At 42.4% G+C, this 20952-nt stretch overlaps 1 protein-coding gene across 3 annotated transcripts in view; it reads right to left on the bottom strand.

Annotated features, from left to right (window-relative positions):
* The window catches only part of LOC117399527 (xylulose kinase), a 69466-nt gene that overhangs the window by 11055 nt on the left and 37459 nt on the right, over nucleotides 1–20952 (bottom strand). The window contains exons 16-19 of one of the 3 annotated variants that reach the window (XR_009328591.1): nucleotides 18344–18402; nucleotides 16117–16204; nucleotides 9271–9335; nucleotides 5925–6019 (exon numbers count right to left, since the gene is read on the bottom strand). Coding sequence is in view for 2 of the 3 variants with exons in the window: in XM_059023360.1 (XP_058879343.1) it covers nucleotides 9175–9335; nucleotides 16117–16204; nucleotides 18344–18402 (308 nt within the window). In the remaining variant the exon portion in view is untranslated. Of the gene's footprint in view, nucleotides 1–5924; nucleotides 6020–9164; nucleotides 9336–16116; nucleotides 16205–18343; nucleotides 18403–20952 lie in introns of those variants that run through there. The other 2 variants (XM_059023360.1, XM_033998774.3) reach the window with 2 other exon arrangements.

The raw sequence follows: 20952 nt of genomic DNA, 5'->3' as shown, positions 1-20952 counted from the left end.
GTATTAACAGAGATAGACAATTGATCCACTGGAGAGACAGCCTCAGACGCTACACCGATGGTCCTGATGATCTAGAAGTATTGGGAGCTTCTCTGTCTGTGTATGCCTGGGATTTATACTCTAGTAGGTCCAGAGCTTACAGGACTACAGTTTGTTTCTGTTATCTTACTAATTATAACAGAAACAAGTTATTCAGCTGTTACTGTTACCTTATCATTCGTCATGCCAACCTACGGCCAACTGGTGTTGCCTTAGCAACTCTACTTATTCCAAAGTCACCTCCAGCAAACGGGTTTAACATTACCAACACATTTTCTTTCACATGATTACCAATACATGTGTACTGTACAGATTGCTAGATTCAATACTGTGTATTGGTTTTAGATCAGTATTTGCCATGGTGACACACTATTCTCGTAACGCTGGATGTGGGCAAGTGAGGTTGAGAATCACATGACCCTTGCACTGTCCACTGCAGCCCACAGATGAAACATATCGGTGTTATACTGAAATACACTGAAACCTGTGCAACTCTGATATGCTTCCCCACAATCAGCTTTGAGGTTCCTTCAGATGCCACTTCAGAAGATGTAAATGGGAACTCCAGTCCTGGAGGGCACTTCTACACCAGGTTTAAAAGGTACAGTATGACAAAATCACTGAAACTGCTTTGGGACCTGTATGGAGGTTTAATTGGTTCAATTAAACAAATCCTGTAAAATCATGACTGAAATAAACCCCTGGTCTGTAAGGGACAGAACAGTGGAATAAACCCCTGGACTGTAAGAGACAGAACAGTGGAATAAACGCCTGGTCTGTAAGAGACAGAACAGTGGAATAAACCCCTGGTCTGTAAGGGACAGAACAGTGGAATAAACGCCTGGTCTGTAAGAGACAGAACAGTGGAATAAACCCCTGGTCTGTAAGGGACAGAACAGTGGAAAAAACCCCTGGTCTGTATGGGACAGAACAGTGGAATAAACCCCTGGTCTGCAAGGGACAGAACAGTGGAATAAACCCCTGGTCTGTAAGGGACAGAACAGTGGAATAAACCCCTGGTCTGTAAGGGACAGAACAGTGGAATAAACCCCTGGTCTGTAAGGGACAGAACAGTGGAATAAACCCCTGGTCTGTAAGGGACAGAACAGTGGAATAAACCCCTGGCCTGTAAGGGACAGAACAGTGGAAAAAAACCCTGGTCTGTAAGGGACAGAGTTGTGGAATAAACCCCTGGTCTGTAAGGGACAGAGTTGTGGAATAAACCCCTGGTCTGTAAGGGACAGAACAGTGGAATAAACCCCTGGTCTGTAAGGGACAGAACAGTGGAATAAACCCCTGGTCTGTAAGGGACAGAACAGTGGAATAAACCCCTGGCCTGTAAGGGACAGAACAGTGGAAAAAAACCCTGGTCTGTAAGGGACAGAGTTGTGGAATAAACCCCTGGTCTGTAAGGGACAGAGTTGTGGAATAAACCCCTGGTCTGTAAGGGACAGAGTTGTGGAATAAACCCCTGGTCTGTAAGGGACAGAACAGTGGAATAAACCCCTGGTCTGTAAGGGACAGAACAGTGGAATAAACCTCTGGTCTGTAAGAGACAGAGTTGTGGAATAAACCCCTGGTCTGTAAGAAACAGAGTTGTGGAATAAACCCCTGGTCTGTAAGGGACAGAGTTGTGGAATAAACCCCTGGTCTGTAAGAGACAGAGTTGTGGAACAAACCCCTGGTCTGTAAGAGACAGAGTTGTGGAATAAACCCCTGGTCTGTAAGAGACAGAGTTGTGGAATAAACGCCTGGTCTATAAAGGACAGAACAGTGGAATAAACCCCTGGTCTGTAAGGGACAGAGTTGTGGAATAAACCCCTGGTCTGTAAGAGTCAGAGTTGTGGAATAAACCCCTGGTCTGTAAGGGACAGAGTTGTGGAACAAACCCCTGGTCTGTAAGGGTATAGAATGGCAGAGAACACAAATAAAGGAGTTGAAAGATGTACAAAAATTAAACATTAGAAAAATGCAGATGATATAAAATGGTGGGTAATTCCTAAAATCACTTCAGAATTTCACCTTTTAGTCTTTTCTGAAGCAGTACCCGTGGTTGAAAAATAAGATCTGTTAGTAAGCTTGGAAACAGAGAATTACAAATATGGTAACGTATATTTTTTGTGAAATTAAAGCCGTAAGACATGAATTAATATGGTACTCACTTGCACTTCTTTTTCAATCAATTTAAATCCATTTATCAGGGCCTTGTTACAGCCTTGTCCTTCCCGCATAAAAGATTAATTCTCAAACTGAACACAGTAGTGATTCAAGGAAATGCATGCACATGGATTAGGGAGTGGTTAACATGTAGAAAACAGAAAGTACTGATTAGAGGAGAAACCTCAAAATGGAGCGAGGTAACCAGTGGTGTACCACAGGGATCAGTATTAGGCCCTCTGCTATTCCTAATCTACATTAAAGATTTAGATTCTGGTATAGTAAGCAAACATTGTTAAATTTGCAGGTGACACAAAAATAGGAGGAGAGGCAAACACTGTTGCAGCAGCAAAGGTCATTCAAAATGATCTAGACAGCATTCAGAATTGGGCAGACACATGGCAAATGACATTTAATAGAGAAAAGTGTAAAGTATTGCATGCAGGCAATAAAAATGTGCATTATAAATATCATATGGGAGATACTGAAATTGAAGAAGGGAACTATGAAAAAGACCTAGGAGTTTATGTTGACTCAGAAATGTCTTCATCTAGACAATGTGGGGAAGGTATAAAAAGGCCAACAAGATGCTCGGATATATTGTGAGAAGTGTTGAATTTAAATCAAGGGAAGTAATGTTAAAACTTTACAATGCATTAGTAAGACCTCACCTAGAATATTGTGTTCAGTTCTGGTCACCTCGTTATAAAAAGGATATTGCTGCTCTAGAAAGAGTGCAAAGAAGAGCAACCAGAATTATCCCAGGTTTAAAAGGCATGTCGTATGCAGACAGGCTAAAAGAATTGAATCTATTCAGTCTTGAACAAAGAAGACTACGCGGCGATCTGATTCAAACATTCAAAATTCTAAAAGGTATAGACAATGTCGACCCAGGGGACTTTTTTGACCTGAAAAAAGAAACAAGGACCAGGGGTCACAAATGGAGATTAGATAAAGAGGCATTCAGAACAGAAAATAGAAGGCACTTTTTTACACAGAGAATTGTGAGGGTCTGGAACTAACTCCCCAATAATGTTGTTGAAGCTGACACCCTGGGATCCTTCAAGAAGCTGCTTGATGAGATTCTGGGATCAATAAGCTACTAACAACCAAACGAGCAAGATGGACTGAATGGCCTCCTCTCATTTGTAAACTTTCTTATCTTCTTATGTTCTTATGTTCTTAATTACTGAACTGACAAGTCTAGAGCCTTGACCAACACGTATTGCATTGTTTCACTGAGAAATTCATTGAACAGATGAGGACCTGGTTGGACCACAGTCCTGGTTTGCAATGTACTGCAGTGAGCACCGCGGGTATAAAACGCCCCTTTAGCTTACATGACCTCCTTTAGTATTACTGTAGGGATTCTAGAATCCCCATGGCTGCGCTTGCTGCAATGATAAGAGACACACAGTCTGATAGATGTCATGAAGGCTGCCTGATCTCTCTGATTAAACAACTTTAACCACTAGGGTTCCCCCAAAGCAACCCACTTTCATTTCCACAGCCGTGCGGAATCCCAGCTTGACTCCCACAACGTCACAATGCATGATCTATGGGCAGCCAATCACACTCAGCTCTGTCATTCCAAATCCTAAGTGCCATTTACTCTTTATTAAAAATGCCTTTTAATTATTCAGCAGGCTCCCCGTCATTTGTCCCCAGGGTTGCCTAATTCTGCTTCAATGTAGCTCATTGCGCCTGTCCAGATGCTGCATTATGCTGATGCTGTTTTTTTAATAGTAAGAGGCTAGCATGAAATTTACTTTCACTATCCCTCACCAGCTTGGTCTTTGGTGTTATAGCTCACACTGTCCCATTAATCCCGCCCACAATCAACTTCACGTTTCCATTCCAATATAATATGTTGGTGTCTGCTTATTACACCCCATCCAAAGTGTAGCCTTCCGGGGAATACGTGTATACTGTATACTGTGTACACACACACACACACACACACACACACACACACACACACACCATATGAGGCACTTAACCTCCAAGTATTCAATGCAGCAAAACAGGACAAATTACACATTCAAGGTTGCTCTGGCATTAATGTTGCTGCTCGTTGCATAAATTCACGCAGACTTCTAATATGTTCTGGAAATACTAACATTATGCAAAGCATATCAGGAACTATTAGAAAATAAAGGACGGTGGACGTCACAAGGCAATTTATACAAAGGAAGTGAACCCTTTCATTAAAGGTGCAGTTAAACTAGAGGACTTAGCTGTTACTTAGCTGCTCATTAAATGGGAAGAAGAAAATATTTAGCATCGGGGGATAGCAGCATGACACTAAGCACCCAGATACTACCCCGACTGCAACTGCAAACAGGGAATTGAGGGACATTGCATCAGACACATTTAAGATATGACAAACATCCCACAAGACAACTACTGGGGTCTGATATGGGGAAAACATTGCACAGGATTGTAATACAAGTCAGTAAATACACACTCAAACAAAAGAAGGCAGGAAATGACCAATAGACTAAAATAGTAAGCCAGGAGAGCCCAGAATTAGGGATATAAAAACGGTCTCGTATCCCATCCAGACATACCTCTTTGAGAGTCTAAATTCCAGTACGGATCTGTGGTCCGTATTAGTGTTTCTGAAAATATCAGTGTTAACTTGTTCAGTGGACAAGTATAAAAAAAACACAATACAAAATGTTAAGTGCACTTTCTACTGCATGTTCCAACCATCTACATTTTAAAAACACAGAAAGCAAGCAAAAAAAGCTGCTGGACCAGGTTGTGTGTATAATGATGTGTAAACTGGACAGGTCCACGACCATTGTGTGGACCTGACTTCCTTAAGGTGTACCAGAATTCCATAGATTTGGATCAGAACACTCATGGTGTCTGGTCCCATTTGCATCCCTAACCAGAACATAATGAGGCTGTGTCCGCTTTAGGAGGATTGAAAAACTGAGCGCAACATGTGTCTATTTACTTACTGTTGCTCTATTCATCTACCGTACTCCGTAACCCAAAGATATCTACAGTACAAAGAGACAAATAGCCTCCCAACTGCATTTTTAAATGCATAGATTTTCATGTTTTGAGGGCCCTAAAAAGGGGCGAGCGACGAACACACCGATGCAATGTATTCTTTACTATGCCTACCTATGTACAATGAAAAGACCGTTTACAGCCTTGGTAAGCCAGTCAAAATATCAGCGCATCAGATGAGAGGAAAATATTTTTCCAATTGGCTTTTGAAACACTCCATGTGGAACTTAATTATCATTGATTGGTACTCGATTGTAAATGTGCAGGTGGACAGTGTTTCTTGTTTTGAAATCAGCAGGTTAATGAATGGATTTACTGAATACCTGCTGGTAAATACTTCTTAAAGACAATTCCAAGTATGAGTACCGAGCTCCTGCACACCCCTAGAAGTTATGGTACTAAAAAATACTGGGATTAATTTTATAACTAATGGCTTACTCTCCTTTGCAGAAAATAAATCTGTATAAACACTCAAAACAGAAAGAATAAACAGCATCACTCTTGCCTGCCATACAGCAGCATGGAATCTACAGCAGCATCCACTGATAACAGCGTGCTAGCGATGGATACGGCTCTGCCTCCTTCCTGCATCTTACATCACATTCCAAGGAATGTGTTCTGACTCCAGCAGCAGTTTGTTTGAATCAGGTGGCATGGACAGGGCCAGTCTTAAGCGGGTCTCGGTATGAGCCTGATAATCTTACCTTCTCTGCTCCTGGTGTTGGAGTCACTACAAGCTTTGGTTCTGGTGCCATTTGTACAGCTTCAGCAAAGCAAACTCCCATTTCAGCTACAAGCCCTAAAACACAAATAACTGGATTAGCAACCTGTATGACACTTGCACCTCGCATTTTTATAGAATCGTACCCAGTAACAGGGGCCACCACTGAATGTAAATAGCCACGTGTTTGTAAATCATAGTCTATTTTATACTGCAAAACAGGTATAACACATAACCCTATAAACATGCGTGTGCCCCTTCATTACACCAGAAACAGAACAGCGGCTTGCACCAATGAGCAGAAATACACCACTAGCTGCAAAACAGGCTTGCAAGCATCGTGCACAGCCAGGGCGAGAAAAGCTGTGTAATGCTTTGATTGGTTAACATCAACAGCCATACAGAAAGGGAGTGTGTCAATCTGACATTGCAAATTGACCGATAGGATTAATTTATTTTTTATTACGATTACTAGCGTTTTGGGGTTTTTTTTAGTGCTTCTGAGGCGGGTCTGAGAATCGAAGAAGATTTGACAACTACAAAAATGTCAACAGTAAATACACTTTGAGTGGCAGTATTTAAGCTGATCATTATCGGACAGTCTGCGTTCAATTGAAAGGGACCATAACAGAAGCAGATTTGAAAGGAAAAAAAAAGAGTTTAGGACATTGTGGTAAAGTGGCTTGCAGTGTGCAGGTGCAGGAGTGATGCGGTGAATAATGAAAAGGCAGACAACAAGAATCCAAGTGCAACGGTGGTTTATTTACAATCCCGGTCTGGCGACCGCAAATAATAAACCCAGCAATGGGTATTGCACTGTTATCAAAAACGGGTTTACAGTCCCAACTAATAAGCAATTAGCAAAAGAATACAATACAAAACAGGTTCACCAGTCCTGGGTGCATGTTATAGTGCTCTTAGTGCAGGTACAATTGAAACAGTGACTTTATGGTACAGTGCTGTTCCGGGTTCGTGCTGGCTGTTGTGATAAACAATAAAAGAAGAAGCGAAAGAGAAGTTGCAGGCTTCTTGCTTTCGAGTCCAGATAAGTGTAGTTTATTGAAGATAAAAGTTCTGAGTTGCAAAGTTACATCCAGACATCTTAAAGGTTACATGGTGACAACAGTTTGCAGGTATCCTCTCTCCAAGCACGGATCAGAGCAATACAAAGAACATTTCAGTATTCTCAGTTTAAATGCAGTCTTTCAGTGACATCATGATTTTTCTTTAAACCAATCAGACAAAGACACAAATCTCTTATCACTTGGTTAATTGTCCATTGTCCTAACCCTAGCTTCCAAGCATCTGGTTCAATCCAGTTTCTCTTTGAAGTAGTTAGTTTCTATAACCCGCCTAAGAAAACCTGTTTTATATCTAATCTGTAAATATGTTTAACAACGTGTTGGTACCTCTAACACAAAAACAATGATCCACCCTAAAAGGCAAATGCCTTTCATGTTAGAACTGGACATCAAAGGATAGGCCAACACCTATTTCAGAATGTCTTGGAGCCTTGTCCTAGCAAAGACAAAAGTGACCAGAAAGATCTTTATCAACTTACTGTCTAACTAGGAATTTAACCAGAATCTGACTTAATGTTTAACCCATTCTGTGAGGTTGTATTCGAAGACCAAAAATTCATTTATATCTAAATAAAATGTTCCAACACTGGCCCTTGGCGACAGCTCCAGAACGTGTTAGTCATCTACTAATAACAACAAGTAACAATTAGAGACAAACAAAACAAACACTCACAATACACAAATCACAGGTCCTTCCAGGTTGCTCTCTAACCAAAACGAAGTAACAGATTACATCGCTTCATCCCCTATTTGTACCGTCACACATGACCCCTTGGTAAACGATTGCAGCCGTTCCTCCAATCCGCGGCTGCCACATCATTTCCCTTCCGGGTCGATGAGTTAGTGCACTGAAGCCCCGCCCCCTTTCTAGATGACCGACCTCCTTTTAACCCTGGGAATGAAGTGTCAGGCCAAACAGTCCTGGGTACTCTGTTCCCATTACTTAGCGCCCTCACAGGTCGGGAGGGAGATTTACAACCAAAAATCATTCTATTTCCGTCACATATCCCACTGCTCAGAGTGGAGCCGAAGGAACACTCGGCTGACTCTATCTTTCCCATTACTCCCCCCACCCAGGAAAAATAATCTGCATTTTGATGGTCTTTCCCCGCATGGTGTACTATATGGTACATGAAGGGCTGCAACGCCAGATGCCACCGAGTTATCCGACCATTGCTGTCCTTCATTGTGCTTAACCACTTGAGTGGGGCGTGGTCTGTGACAAGATCAAATGTATGTCCCAGCAGGTAATATCATAAAGCGCGAGAAGCCCATTTAATGGCCAAACAGTCCTTTTCTACCACGGAGTAGTTGCGCTCCCGAGGGAGCATCTTTTTACTTATATACAATATCGGGTGTTCTACTCCGTCAACCTTTTGGGACAAGACCGCACCCAAACCCACATCCGACGCATCGGTGTGGCGGATGAATCTCTTGGTGAAATCAGGTGTGATGAGAGTGGGGGCCTGGCAGAGTCTTCGCTTAATAGTATCAAACACCCCGACACTCTGCTGACCACTTAATTAAATTTGGAGCACTCTTTTTGGTGAGATCTACTAAAGGGTTAACCACTGTGGCATACTCGGGGATAAAGCGGCAGTAATAACCGGCTAATCCCAGTAGCGACCTCACCTGAGTCTTGGTTTTGGGGATTGCTACGTCTACCAAAGCCTGAATTTTGGTGACAATGGGTTCACCCTTCCATTCCCCATAAAAAATCCCAAATATTGAGTCTCTGTTTTGGCAAACGCACATTTTCCCAAGTTAGCTGTCAGCCAGGCTACACTTAGAGACTGAAGGACGGCTGTAATCCTAGCCAAATGCTCTCGCCAGGTGGAGCTGTAAATAACCACGTCATCAATATACGCTGCTGCATATTCATGATGTGTGCGTAAAACCTGATCCATCAGTCTCTGAAAGGCAGCGGGCACACCATGTAGCCCAAACGGCATGGTTTTGAAATGAAACAGCCCTTCAGGAGTTGAAAATGCGGTTTTCTCTCTAGAACTGCGGGTTAAGGGGATCTGCCAGTATCCCTTTGTCAGGTCCAGATTAGAGATAAACTTCGCCTTTCCCAGTCTATCTAGAAGCTTGTCGACCCGAGGCATGGGGTACGCATCGAACTTGGCAATAGCGTTTACCTTATGGAAATCAACGCAGAAGTGGTTGGTGCCGTCCTTTTTGGCCACTATCACAATTGGACTGCACCACTCGCTCCTTCACCCGAAGTTCAAGCATCGCCCATACCTCTTTGCGAATGCCACTTCGTCGACTTTCTGGGATCCGGTAAGGTCTCTCTCGTACTGTGACACCTGAGGGAGAGATAATGTCATATTCAACAAGGTTAGTTCTGCCGGGCAAGTCAGAAGAAACATTGCTGAACTCAATAAGCTTACACAGTTCTCATTGTTGATCTGGAACCAATTGTTCGCCCATTGAAATGAATTTAGTGCTAGGAGTCTGTAGACAGGAGCCTAAACCATCCTCTACTTCGCCTGGGGCTATAAATAAGACCTCCCTTGCCTGCCAGGGTTTTAATACATTTACATGATAAATTTCACGTTCATTACGGCGATCGGGCTGTCTAATTTCATAATTCACTTTTCCTATAGCCCGAATACGAAATACCCCTACCATTTAGCACATAATTTCGATTCTGAGGAGGGAAGCAGCATTACCTTGTCTCCCGGTCGAAAGGTTAGAATTAGTGCATTTTGTAATGTTGCTGTTGCCGGTGCTGAGCCGATTTGAGGTTGTCCTGGGCCAAACGACCGACCAAATCCAGGCGATCTCTTAGTAGGAGCTCATGCTTCACTACATTTTTGGATGAGCCTTTGTGCTCCTCCCAACCCTCTCTCAACAGATCGAGGATGCCACGAGGCTATCAGCCGTACAAGAGCTCGAAGGGGGAGAACACTGTCAAACTCTGCGGCACCTCTCTCACAAAAAGGAGGTAGGGAAAATGAAAATGCCCAATGTTTTTCTCTTGATTTACAAAATGTCTCAGCATCTGCTTTAAGGTCTGATTAAAATGTTCCACCAAACCATCTGTCTGTGGATGATAAACATATGTCCTGATGGGATGTATTTTTAACATTTTATAGACTTGCTGTAATGTATTAGACAAAAAGCTGGTTCCATGATCAGTCAAAATCTCCTTGGGGATCCCTACTCTAGCCATAATCTGCACTAATTCTGTGGCTATCGCAGCGGCACTAGTGGACCTCAATGGAACTGCTTCCGGGTATCGCGTTGCATAATCTACCACCACTAATGTATGTGTATATAAGAAGCTTGCACTTACAGGTAAAGACGTGTTATTCTTTTAAGAAGCTTGCACTTACAGGTAAACATGCTATTCTGTTAAGAAGCTTGCACTTACAGGTAAAGACGTGCTATTCTGTTAAGAAGCTTGCACTTACAGGTAAAGACGTGCTATTCTATTAAGAAGCTTGCACTTACAGGTAGACATGCTATTCTGTTAAGAAGCTTGCACTTACAGGTAAAGACGTGCTATTCTGTTAAGAAGCTTGCACTTACAGGTAAATACATGCAATTCTGTTAAGAAGCTTGCACTTACAGGTAGACATGCTATTCTGTTAAGAAGCTTGCACTTACAGGTAAAGACGTGTTATTCTGTTAAGAAGCTTGCACTTACAGGTAAAGACGTGCTATTCTGTTAAGAAGCTTGCACTTACAGGTAAAGACGTGCTATTCTGTTAAGAAGCTTGCACTTACAGGTAAAGACGTGTTATTCTGTTAAGAAGCTTGCACTTACAGGTAGACATGCTATTCTGTTAAGAAGCTTGCACTTACAGGTAAAGACGTGTTATTCTGTTAAGAAGCTTGCACTTACAGGTAAAGACGTGTTATTCTGTTAAGAAGCTTGCACTTACAGGTAAAGACGTGCTATTCTGTTAAGAAGCTTGCACTTACAGGTAGACATGCTATTCTTTTAAGAAGCTTGCACTTACAGGTAAATACATGCTATTACGTTAAGTCCAAGCTCCAAAACCATTTATCATCTATAACCACAAGCCCTTTTCTATAACCACTGGACCACACAGGAGGCTGTGTGGTCCAGTGGTTAAAGAAAAGGGCCTGTAACCAGGAGGTCCCCTGTTCAAATCCCACCTCGGCCACTGACTCATTGTGTGACTCTGAGCAAGTCACTTAACCTCGTTGTGCCTTAATTGAAAGAACACAGGAGGACAATGTGTAGCCAGGTACACACTGGAGACTAAAATAGCAGCTTGTTTCTAAGGCAATGTGCTGTTTATATAGATACATTGTGACTGCATTGACCTTTAATTTGAGTCAAATATCTTTTCTCCTCAATAAATGACTCGGTCAATAAATGTCGAGTCACGCTGAATCTGCTTGACGTTTTGAGCTGGGTTAATCCAACATGATGGGTTATCATTTTCCTTTTTTTTTTTACTTGTTACTAAACACTAATTATCATTGGAGTGACTTGAATCTAATTTAATTACATGTTACGGTTTTGGGTAGAATACTGACAGCCTTCTATAAAAATAAATCATTGTTTACATTATCTAATAAAGGATGTGATCTTAGCAAAAAATCGGAGACGATTACCTGAATTGAAATCAATTCTGCTCCGCAAAAAGTCCAATACAATAAGTTTGTTTCATGCAATCTTTTTGTATCCGATTGGTGACTGACCAATTGATCTTCCAGGAGAGGGGGTTGATTTCAGCCTATTCCCAGGGTTAGCCACAACGGGACTAGAGCAATTTACAGTAGCATGCAGTACACCTCCCTTATAAGATTACTGCAGAAGGGCTGGATTGCAGCAGCCCGTTATCTTTAGGGGTAGTCCCAGATAGGCATTGCAAACCAGTGGAGTAAAATGCTCGAATACGTTCTAGCTGTGACATAATCCTTCAGGATGCAAGAGGTTAACAATGAAAGGGAGCCTTTAGACTGCTGCACCCGGACACCTGCTGGTAACATGAAAGCAATGGCTTTACTGGAGCACTAACTACATTCAAAATAATGTTTAAAAACACAAAAGCAACACAATATATAACATCCATTTCCCTGGCAGTTCGTTTCTTAGTTTAGTTTATAGTTTAACATATAGTATTGTGAGGAAGGGAGGTTGTGAACCTGCTGTTACACAACGCTTCACCTATGAGCGTGTGTGTAACTCTTCAGAGCAACTCTTATATATGGTATTGTGAGGAAGGGAGGTTGTGAACCTGCTGTTATACAACACTTCACCTATAAGTGTGTGTGTAACTCTTCAGAGCAACTGTAATATATAGTATACAATACAGTTTCAGACGATCAAGACAAACAGCCCAGGATCATATACAATTGTAAGGGAATTTAATTTAATTTAATTTATTTGATATAAGTCCATGTACAATAAAAATAAATAAATAAATAAATAAATAAATAAATAATCTTACAGAATAAATGAACAGTATGTTGACCTAATACCCAGGATAACCCAAAAAGTCAACCATATGGACTTATTTCAGAATGAAGAGACAGCATAGTGTTATGATTAGTATTATTGCAACATATACAAAAATGTACCACTGTAAAAATAGATCATCATAGGCATTCAGAAAAACAATGTTACTCAATCTGAAGTCTCCTATTAGCTAAAAAAATCTTTACAGCCTTCTTAAACACATTAAGACTGTCCAAATTCTTAATGAGATTTGGAAGCGAATTCCATCTGTAAACCGGTAAAATAAAAAGTATTCATGGTTGAACTGGTTACCTTTGGAACTGAAGAATAATGAACACTGTTTCTAGTAAAGTAACTATGTTGATCTACCACTTTCTTAAAATGATTACGTAAATAATCGATTGATAAGTTTTTAGGAATTCTGTATACATGATTCAATTTTAGTTTAACTCTATCACTAACATTGAGAAGTCCAATACTGTTTAGTTCTTTCTGTCTAATATGTGATCTGAAGTCCATGCCTTTTTTAAAGCAAATTACTTCATTTTGTGTCACTTGTAACCTATTCTTCAGTTTTTGGGTAAGATCTGAGTACCAAGATTTATACAAGTAGTCAAAATGGCATTGAATCAAAGCATGACAGACCATCTTTTTAATTTTCCCATTAAAAAATCTGGCTTGCCGATATAGAAATTTCAGCCAAGAGTTACTTCTCTTTATAATGTGATGTGCCACAGAATCTTAGTGGGTACCATCCCTTCTTTGTGTAAGGGAGCCCAACACAACAGAACATACAGTATTTTGACACAACAATTGAGTTGAATTATCGTATGTCATTTTAGATTCTGCACTTAACATGGCATCCTTACTGAGTTCAGTCAAGTCAAATATTGACTCGGTGGTTGAAACGATGCCTGCATCATTTTATGTCCAGTCGAATGCTGATGGGATAAAGTTATTGAGGGACAATTTTAAATCGGAGCCGATGCATTTCAGCATTCACTGCCCGACAGATGTTTGGAAGCAGAGTCTTTCCTGATAGCCAGTGACAGAAGGAAAACTTACAATGTTCTTTAAGGAAGCTGGCTTTAAAAGCAAAAAAAATCCCCCCCCCCCCCCCCCACCCCTTGACCAGCTACTCTGTTTGTGTTGAAATCAACAGAGGAGATGAACAATGACAAGCAATTAAAACTGAGTACTGACAGTAAAGGAAGATACCATTTTCAACACACACTGAATACAAAAAACAAAAATACCTGACAAACATAATGCTGTTTGTCTGTCAGGCTAGGACAAAAGACTGTATTTTTGTATAGTATTATCTTTATTAGTTTATGAAAAATAAGAGACTGAAATAACCGATTCATGTTCCCTGTGTCCCAGCTCAGAATTTGTTTTAGAGGTTTTGTCACTCATAAGCTCAGCACAATATACACTGCTATTATTTAAAACAAATCACAAGATAACATTTAAGAACAGCAAAATTGACGGCACTCCTACATACAGTACTTGGACTTACTGGGTGACCAGTTTTTGAAGTCATTCTATGATACCAAACTTACCTGACTTTGTCCAAGCCTTTTGTTTTAAATAAATCTAATGTCTGCTCTATAACCTTCTTATCACTTCCAGTGAACACCTCTGCACTCAAAACAGCAGCTCTGACAAATCCCAGATCTAAGTGGGCTCTAGATCAAACCGCTTTCAAGTGGGGCTCTAGATCAAACCGCTTTCAAGTGGGACTCTAGATCAAACCGATTTCAAGTGGGGCTCTAGATCAAACCGATTTCAAGTGGGACTCTAGATCAAACCGATTTCAAGTGGGACTCTAGATCAAACCGATTTCAAGAAGGAGTCTAGAGCAGTCTCTGCAGCCCAGGCTGAACGGGGCGAGGCAGCGAGGGTAGAGACGTGGTGTTCAGTCTCTGCAGCCCCGGCTGAACGGGGCGAGGCAGCGAGGGTACAGACGTGGTGTTCAGTCCCTGCAGCCCAGGCTGAACGGGGCGAGGCAGCGAGGGTACAGACGTGGTGTTCAGTCCCTGCAGCCCCGGCTGAACGGGGCGAGGCAGCGAGGGTACAGACGTGGTGTTCAGTCCCTGCAGCCCAGGCTGAACGGGGCGAGGCAGCGAGGGTACAGACGTGGTGTTCAGTCCCTGCAGCCCAGGCTGAACGGGGCGAGGCAGCGAGGGTACAGACGTGGTGTTCAGTCCCTGCAGCCCCGGCTGAACGGGGCGAGGCAACGAGGGTACAGACGTGGTGTTCAGTCTCTGCAGCCCCAGCTGAACGGGGCGAGGCAGCGAGGGTACAGACGTGGTGTTCAGTCCCTGCAGCCCCGGCTGAACGGGGCGAGGCAGCGAGGGTACAGACGTGGTGTTCAGTCCCTGCAGCCCCGGCTGAACGGGGCGAGGCAGCGAGGGTAGAGACGTGGTGTTCAGTCCCTGCAGCCCCGGCTGAACGGGGCGAGGCAGCGAGGGTACAGACGTGGTGTTCAGTCTCTGCAGCCCCGGCTGAACGGGGTGAGGCAGCGAGGGTAGAGACGTGGTGTTCAGTCTCTGCAGCCCAGGCTGAACGGGGTGAGGCAGCGAGGGTAGAGACGTGGTGTTCAGTCTCTGCAGCCCAGGCTGAACGGGGCGAGGCAGCGAGGGTAGAGACGTGGTGTTCAGTCTCTGCAGCCCCGACTGAACGGGGCGAGGCAGCGAGGGTAGAGACGTGGTGTTCAGTCTCTGCAGCCCAGGCTGAACGGGGTGAGGCAGCGAGGGTAGAGACGTGGTGTTCAGTCCCTGCAGCCCAGGCTGAACGGGGCGAGGCAGCGAGGGTAGAGACGTGGTGCTCAGTCTCTGCAGCCCCGGCTGAACTGATTTGCACAAGTTACTCTTTTAATATGTATCTCAGTGTTTTAGGGGCTGTCACAGTTTTAAACTAAAGTGCTGTATCTCAGTGTTTGAGGGGCTGTCACACAGTTTTAAACACAAGTGCTGTGTCTCAGTGTTTGAGGGGCTGTCACACAGTTTTAAACACAAGTGCTGCATGTCAATGTTTGAGGGACCACCAGTTTTGTGTGGTTTGTGTAGATTTGTGTTAATTTGGCAAACATTGGGGTTAAAAACCCATCCCTGAAAAAGCATGTTCTGTAATCCTTCTGTTTTTTGGTCAGTCAGTGTTTATAGCTGCTTCTGCTGCTTGTTTGGCGTGGAAGGTTGGTCACTATCCTCACGTCGCTCCCATTTATAATGCTAGATGCTGCTGTACCTTTCCTCAGTTTACAGTGCCACTAACTCACTATATGGTAATAATAAAGGCAGCACTACTGGGTTGTAAAATTTCTGGAAATAAGAGTTTGGAAAATGTAGAATTCCATAGTTTAAAACTGTATTTTTTGGACTGTATAAAATGCCATTAAAATATATATATATTTTTTAAATGTGCAATTTCATTACAGCTGACCCTGTCTCTTATCACAATAAGACCTTTAGCTAGCCGCCTGGATCAATAAGCTACTAACAACCAAACGAGCAAGATGGGCTGAATGGCCTCCTCTCATTTGTAAACTTTCTTATGTTCTTATGTACATCTAAAAACCTAAAACATAAAAAAGTTTTTAACATATTTTTTTTTAAGAGTGGACGCATCAAAACTCCAGTACTTACCGTGCAAGGCCCTGTATGCACATCCCAGACAGGCTGAATTAGCAGTGTCAATTGTGTACACCGGGGCATTGAATACGTCTGCCAGGACCTACACAACGAGAACTTGATTAGACATGAGTTTTGAAGAGAATGTTACAGTCTGGAGAGGAAATAGACCCCATTGGGGCTGGTTAGGGTTAGCCACCCTAGCTAACAGTATCCTACTCTGGGAACACAAAGCCCCTTTTTTCAGGAACAGTGGCTTGAAACCTGGTTCCAGGAGACCAGGAGACCTAGTTTGAGGTAACTTTGCTGCATTATACCCCAAGTCTCCGCTGGTGTGCCGTACAGTGGCCTGATACCTAGTCTCCTGAAACCAAGTTCCAAGCCACAAAGTGGCTTCATGTTCCCTCAGCTTAATACAGTAAGAAGGAAAATACCCCTAGAGTCAATGAAAGCAGGAGCAGAAGATGACTCAAGTTTGGATAACACGGTTAAAGACTTAGGAAAGGAAATGGACAGGAGAACGAATGCTACTTTACAATGGGCAACCCAATAGTGCAGGTCAAGACCTACAGTGAGAGTGCTGGGACAAGATGTGGCACTCCAGGTGTGTACCTGCGGCTGGGCCAAGGGGACAATGGTCAGGGGTCTGAAGAATCATCAAGGGAGGAAGAGATGCTAGAGGGAGAAGGGGCAGGGGTCTCAAATTGATCTATACTTCTTACAAAGCCGTTCAAGTCAGACGAGTGAAATCCAGAGATACGATGCACACCACAGTTCACAGGATATCAGCACCTCTGTTATAGACAAGAACTGAATGAACGAGGCTGAAGCCAAGGTGTGTGTATGCACTAGGAGTGTTGATATAAGCCACACACAGGCACTGGCAGTATATACCTTGTAACACAGCAGGGAGGGGGGTTAAAATCCTCCCTGCAGAAAACATGTGCGTAGGCACATTTTGGTTTAATTTAATTGTTTTGCTTTATTATTTAAGCACATTAAGTTTAATTGTTTTATTGTTAATTATTCCCTGCACCTGGAAGGTATTGTAAATTAGAACCAGGTGCAGGGTATTTAAAGAGTGCAGTCAGTCTGCACAGGGCTGCTGTTTGAAGAGCCCGCTTGCGAGTGTGTGCAGGCGTACAAAGAGAGTAAGGTAGTGTGAAACCTGTGAGGGTTTGTGTGTTAAAACTGTGTTTATTTTTGTTTTGGTTTACAACCTATTTACCTGTTATATACCGTTGTTTTTGTTCATAAACAAGTTTTAAAAATACAACTTGATTTGTTTCCTTTTCATTGTGATTTCAAAAGGTTGATAAAACAGAATACCGTTAAGTGGCTGAGGTAAGTGTGCAATTGTGATGCCACCGTTTTGAATGGACTTTGCCGTTGAATGGAAGTCCGAGAGAGTGTCTCAGGCATGATTAATTTTTTTTTAAACATCACCGTCAACTGGACTGATATTGACAATAAAGCACGGTAAAAACTCAATATTGTACGGGTGATGTCATGAATTGGGTTTTCTCTGTGATGTGTCGTTGATTAACGCGGGTGAAGAGTGCACTCCGATTGCCTTAAGGATTCCCAGCATTCTATAATATTCTGGATATTATATCCACATATCAGAATTGCTTGGGCTACAACCAAGCTCGTTAACTTGTATAGATATGTGAGTGCGTACGCTCTGTGAAAGGGATCGTACCTGCAGGATGTCCTTGTTTGAAGATGCTCCACCAAGCTCGTTAACTTGTATAGATATGTGAGTGCGTACGCTCTGTGAAAGGGATCGTACCTGCAGGATGTCCTTGTTTGAAGATGCTCCACCAAGCTCGTTAACTTGTATAGATATGTGAGTGCGTACGCTCTGTGAAAGGGATCGTACCTGCAGGATGTCCTTGTTTGAAGATGCTCCACCAAGCTCGTTAACTTGTATAGATATGTGAGTGCATACGCTCTGTGAAAGGGATCGTACCTGCAGGATGTCCTTGTTTGAAGATGCTCCATCAAGCTCGTTAACTTGTATAGATATGTGAGTGCGTACGCTCTGTGTAAGGGATCGTACCTGCAGGATGCCCTTGTTTGAAGATGCTCCACCAAGCTCGTTAACTTGTATAGATATGTGAGTGCATACGCTCTGTGAAAGGGATCGTACCTGCAGGATGTCCTTGTTTGAAGATGCTCCACCAAGCTCGTTAACTTGTATAGATATGTGAGTGCATACGCTCTGTGAAAGGGATCGTACCTGCAGGATGTCCTTGTTTGAAGATGCTCCACCAGTTGCCAGGACTCGAGTTTCTTGTACTGAAATAAAAAGCAAAAAAGTATCAAATACAGCATCTATAGAAAAACAACAAAGGAAGCTTGTTTGTTTCATACTCCCATTAGATCCCCAAAACAGAATATACAATTGATATTTTATACTGTTTCCCTTAGTCTGAAGAATGAGTAACCTATCAATACAAAATCATTCCCATACTGTAGTAACAACAAAATATATGAGCTTATTGTCATCAAGATGAGGTGCCATGAACCCCTGCCTCTCTTATTCCCAGCACATCTCCACTCTGGCACGCACTTGCCGATTCTTCCTGAGCAACATCCGAAGAATCCGACCCTTCCTCACCAACTATGCTACCCAGCTCCTGGTCCAGGCCCTGGTACTCTCCCGCCTAGACTACTGCAACTCCCTCCTGGCTGGCCTCCCTGCGTCCGCCACCCGTTCGCTCCAGCTCATCCAGAACTCTGCTGCCTGCCTGGTGTTCTCTCTGCCTCGCTTCGCCCACGCTACTCCACTACTCCGCTCGCTCCACTGGCTCCCGATCACCGCTCGCATCCAGTTCAAGACTCTTGTACTAGCCTACAGATGCCTTGACCAGACTGCACCCAGCTACCTCCAGACCCTCATCTCTCCCTACACCCCCACTCGACCTCTCCGCTCCGCCTGCACTAGAAGACTGGCTCTATTATTATTATTATTATTATTATTTATTTCTTAGCAGACGCCCTTATCCAGGGCGACTTACAATTGTTACAAGATATCACATTATACATTATTTCACATTATACAGATATCACATTATTTTTACATACAATTACCCATTTATACAGTTGGGTTTTTACTGGAGCAATCTAGGTAAAGTACCTTGCTCAAGGGTACAACAGCAGTGTCCCCCACTGGGGATTGAACCCACAACCCTCCGGTCAAGAGTCAAGAGCCCTAACCACTACTCCACACTGCTGCTCTACCTCCGCTACGCTCCCCTGCCTCCAGAGCCCGCTCCTTCTCCACCCTTGCTCCGCAGTGGTGGAACGACCTTCCTACAGATGTTAGGACTGCCCAGTCCCTGACCACATTCCGGCGCCTCCTTAAGACTCACCTCTTCAAACAGCACCTGTAGAACTCCTCTGTTGTATCCTGGGACACTATCACCCTTCATTTAAATGTGCTTTATTTTGCTCTTATCTGCCCCTATTTTACTGCATTTAATCCTGTACTTCAGAATATTGTAATCTGCCAAGTGTTTAACCTGTAGTATTTTGTACTTAATCATATCCTGATGTAACTATCACTATTTAATTATATCCTGATGTAACCATCACTATTATCTGCTGTATTATTGAATTGTGGTTTGTCACACTTGAACAAAAATTATTGTATTTCTTGCTTTTATTGTATTACTTGTATTGTAACACTTGAATGTATTTGTATTTGCTTGCGATTGTAAGTCGCCCTGGATAAGGGCGTCTGCTAAGAAATAAATAATAATGAACTATATTTCCAATACAAATAAATATTCAAAAGTTTCATTACATTTTAAGATGAATTTTAGGATTACATTTGAATTATGTACCAAACACAAAAGCTGAGTGCTTATAGCATTTCATGCAGAGTAAAACTTATCATGTACTTTTAAAAGCTAGACTTCTGTCAATAGAATGTGATGAGTTTTTTTCACAAAAAAAAAAAAATACTATTGACCTTTAAATAAAATGAAATATTCTGAGTAAACAGGCCAAGGTTGAATTGAACCAGTGTCTGCGGAGGTCTGTTCCAGACATATTTAGCAATAAAGGGCTTCATTCAAAGCAACAGTCTCGATCTACTTAATGACTTTAGAGGAAAAAAACTACAAAACAAACTAATTTCCAGGCACTTCAGACTTTGACATCGACAGACATTTGCTTGTAACTTTCAAAAAGAATCAGATGAATTTAGTGACTAGTGTTTAATCTCAATCCAGACATAAACAAAAAAGGTTATGTAGGTCTTGAGTTAACTGTTTGGACCAGCTCTGAAGAGCAATCATGAACTTCATTATGGTTAGCAAAATAAAAGACGCATTACATTGTATTTAATTTTATTATTATTCTGTTTACAGTGGTCTCCCTCTGCAGTAGACAGGGCGAGCGGTACAGTTCACAGCCTACCTCTGTAAAGCGTTTTCTGATGGTGGTCCACTATGAAAGGCGTTATATAAAAATACATTTTAAAAAAATGCATTGCGAGGTCGTGGTCCGGTACATCGTATTTAATAGCGTTATTATACTGTTTACAGTGGTCCTTCTCTGCAGTATATGGGGTGAGTGGTACAGGAAATGCATTGCGAGGTCGTGGTCCGGTACATCGTATTTAATAACGTTATTATACTGTTTACAGTGTCCTCCTCTGTAGTATATGGGGTGAGTGGTACAGGAAATGCATCGCGAGGTCGTGGTCCGGTACATTTTGTGACCAATTCCCTGAAGAACTGTGGTACATTTCTTTTTAGAAATACAAATAAATAAATACATTGGCAACAGATGGTGTCATTTCAAATTGTATTATTATTTTCTTTATTAGTAGTGTAAGAC

The sequence above is a fragment of the Acipenser ruthenus genome, chromosome 4 (assembly GCF_902713425.1).
Source record: "Acipenser ruthenus chromosome 4, fAciRut3.2 maternal haplotype, whole genome shotgun sequence".
Lineage (NCBI taxonomy): Eukaryota > Metazoa > Chordata > Actinopteri > Acipenseriformes > Acipenseridae > Acipenser > Acipenser ruthenus.
This window is presented reverse-complemented; position numbering and strand designations above follow the sequence as displayed.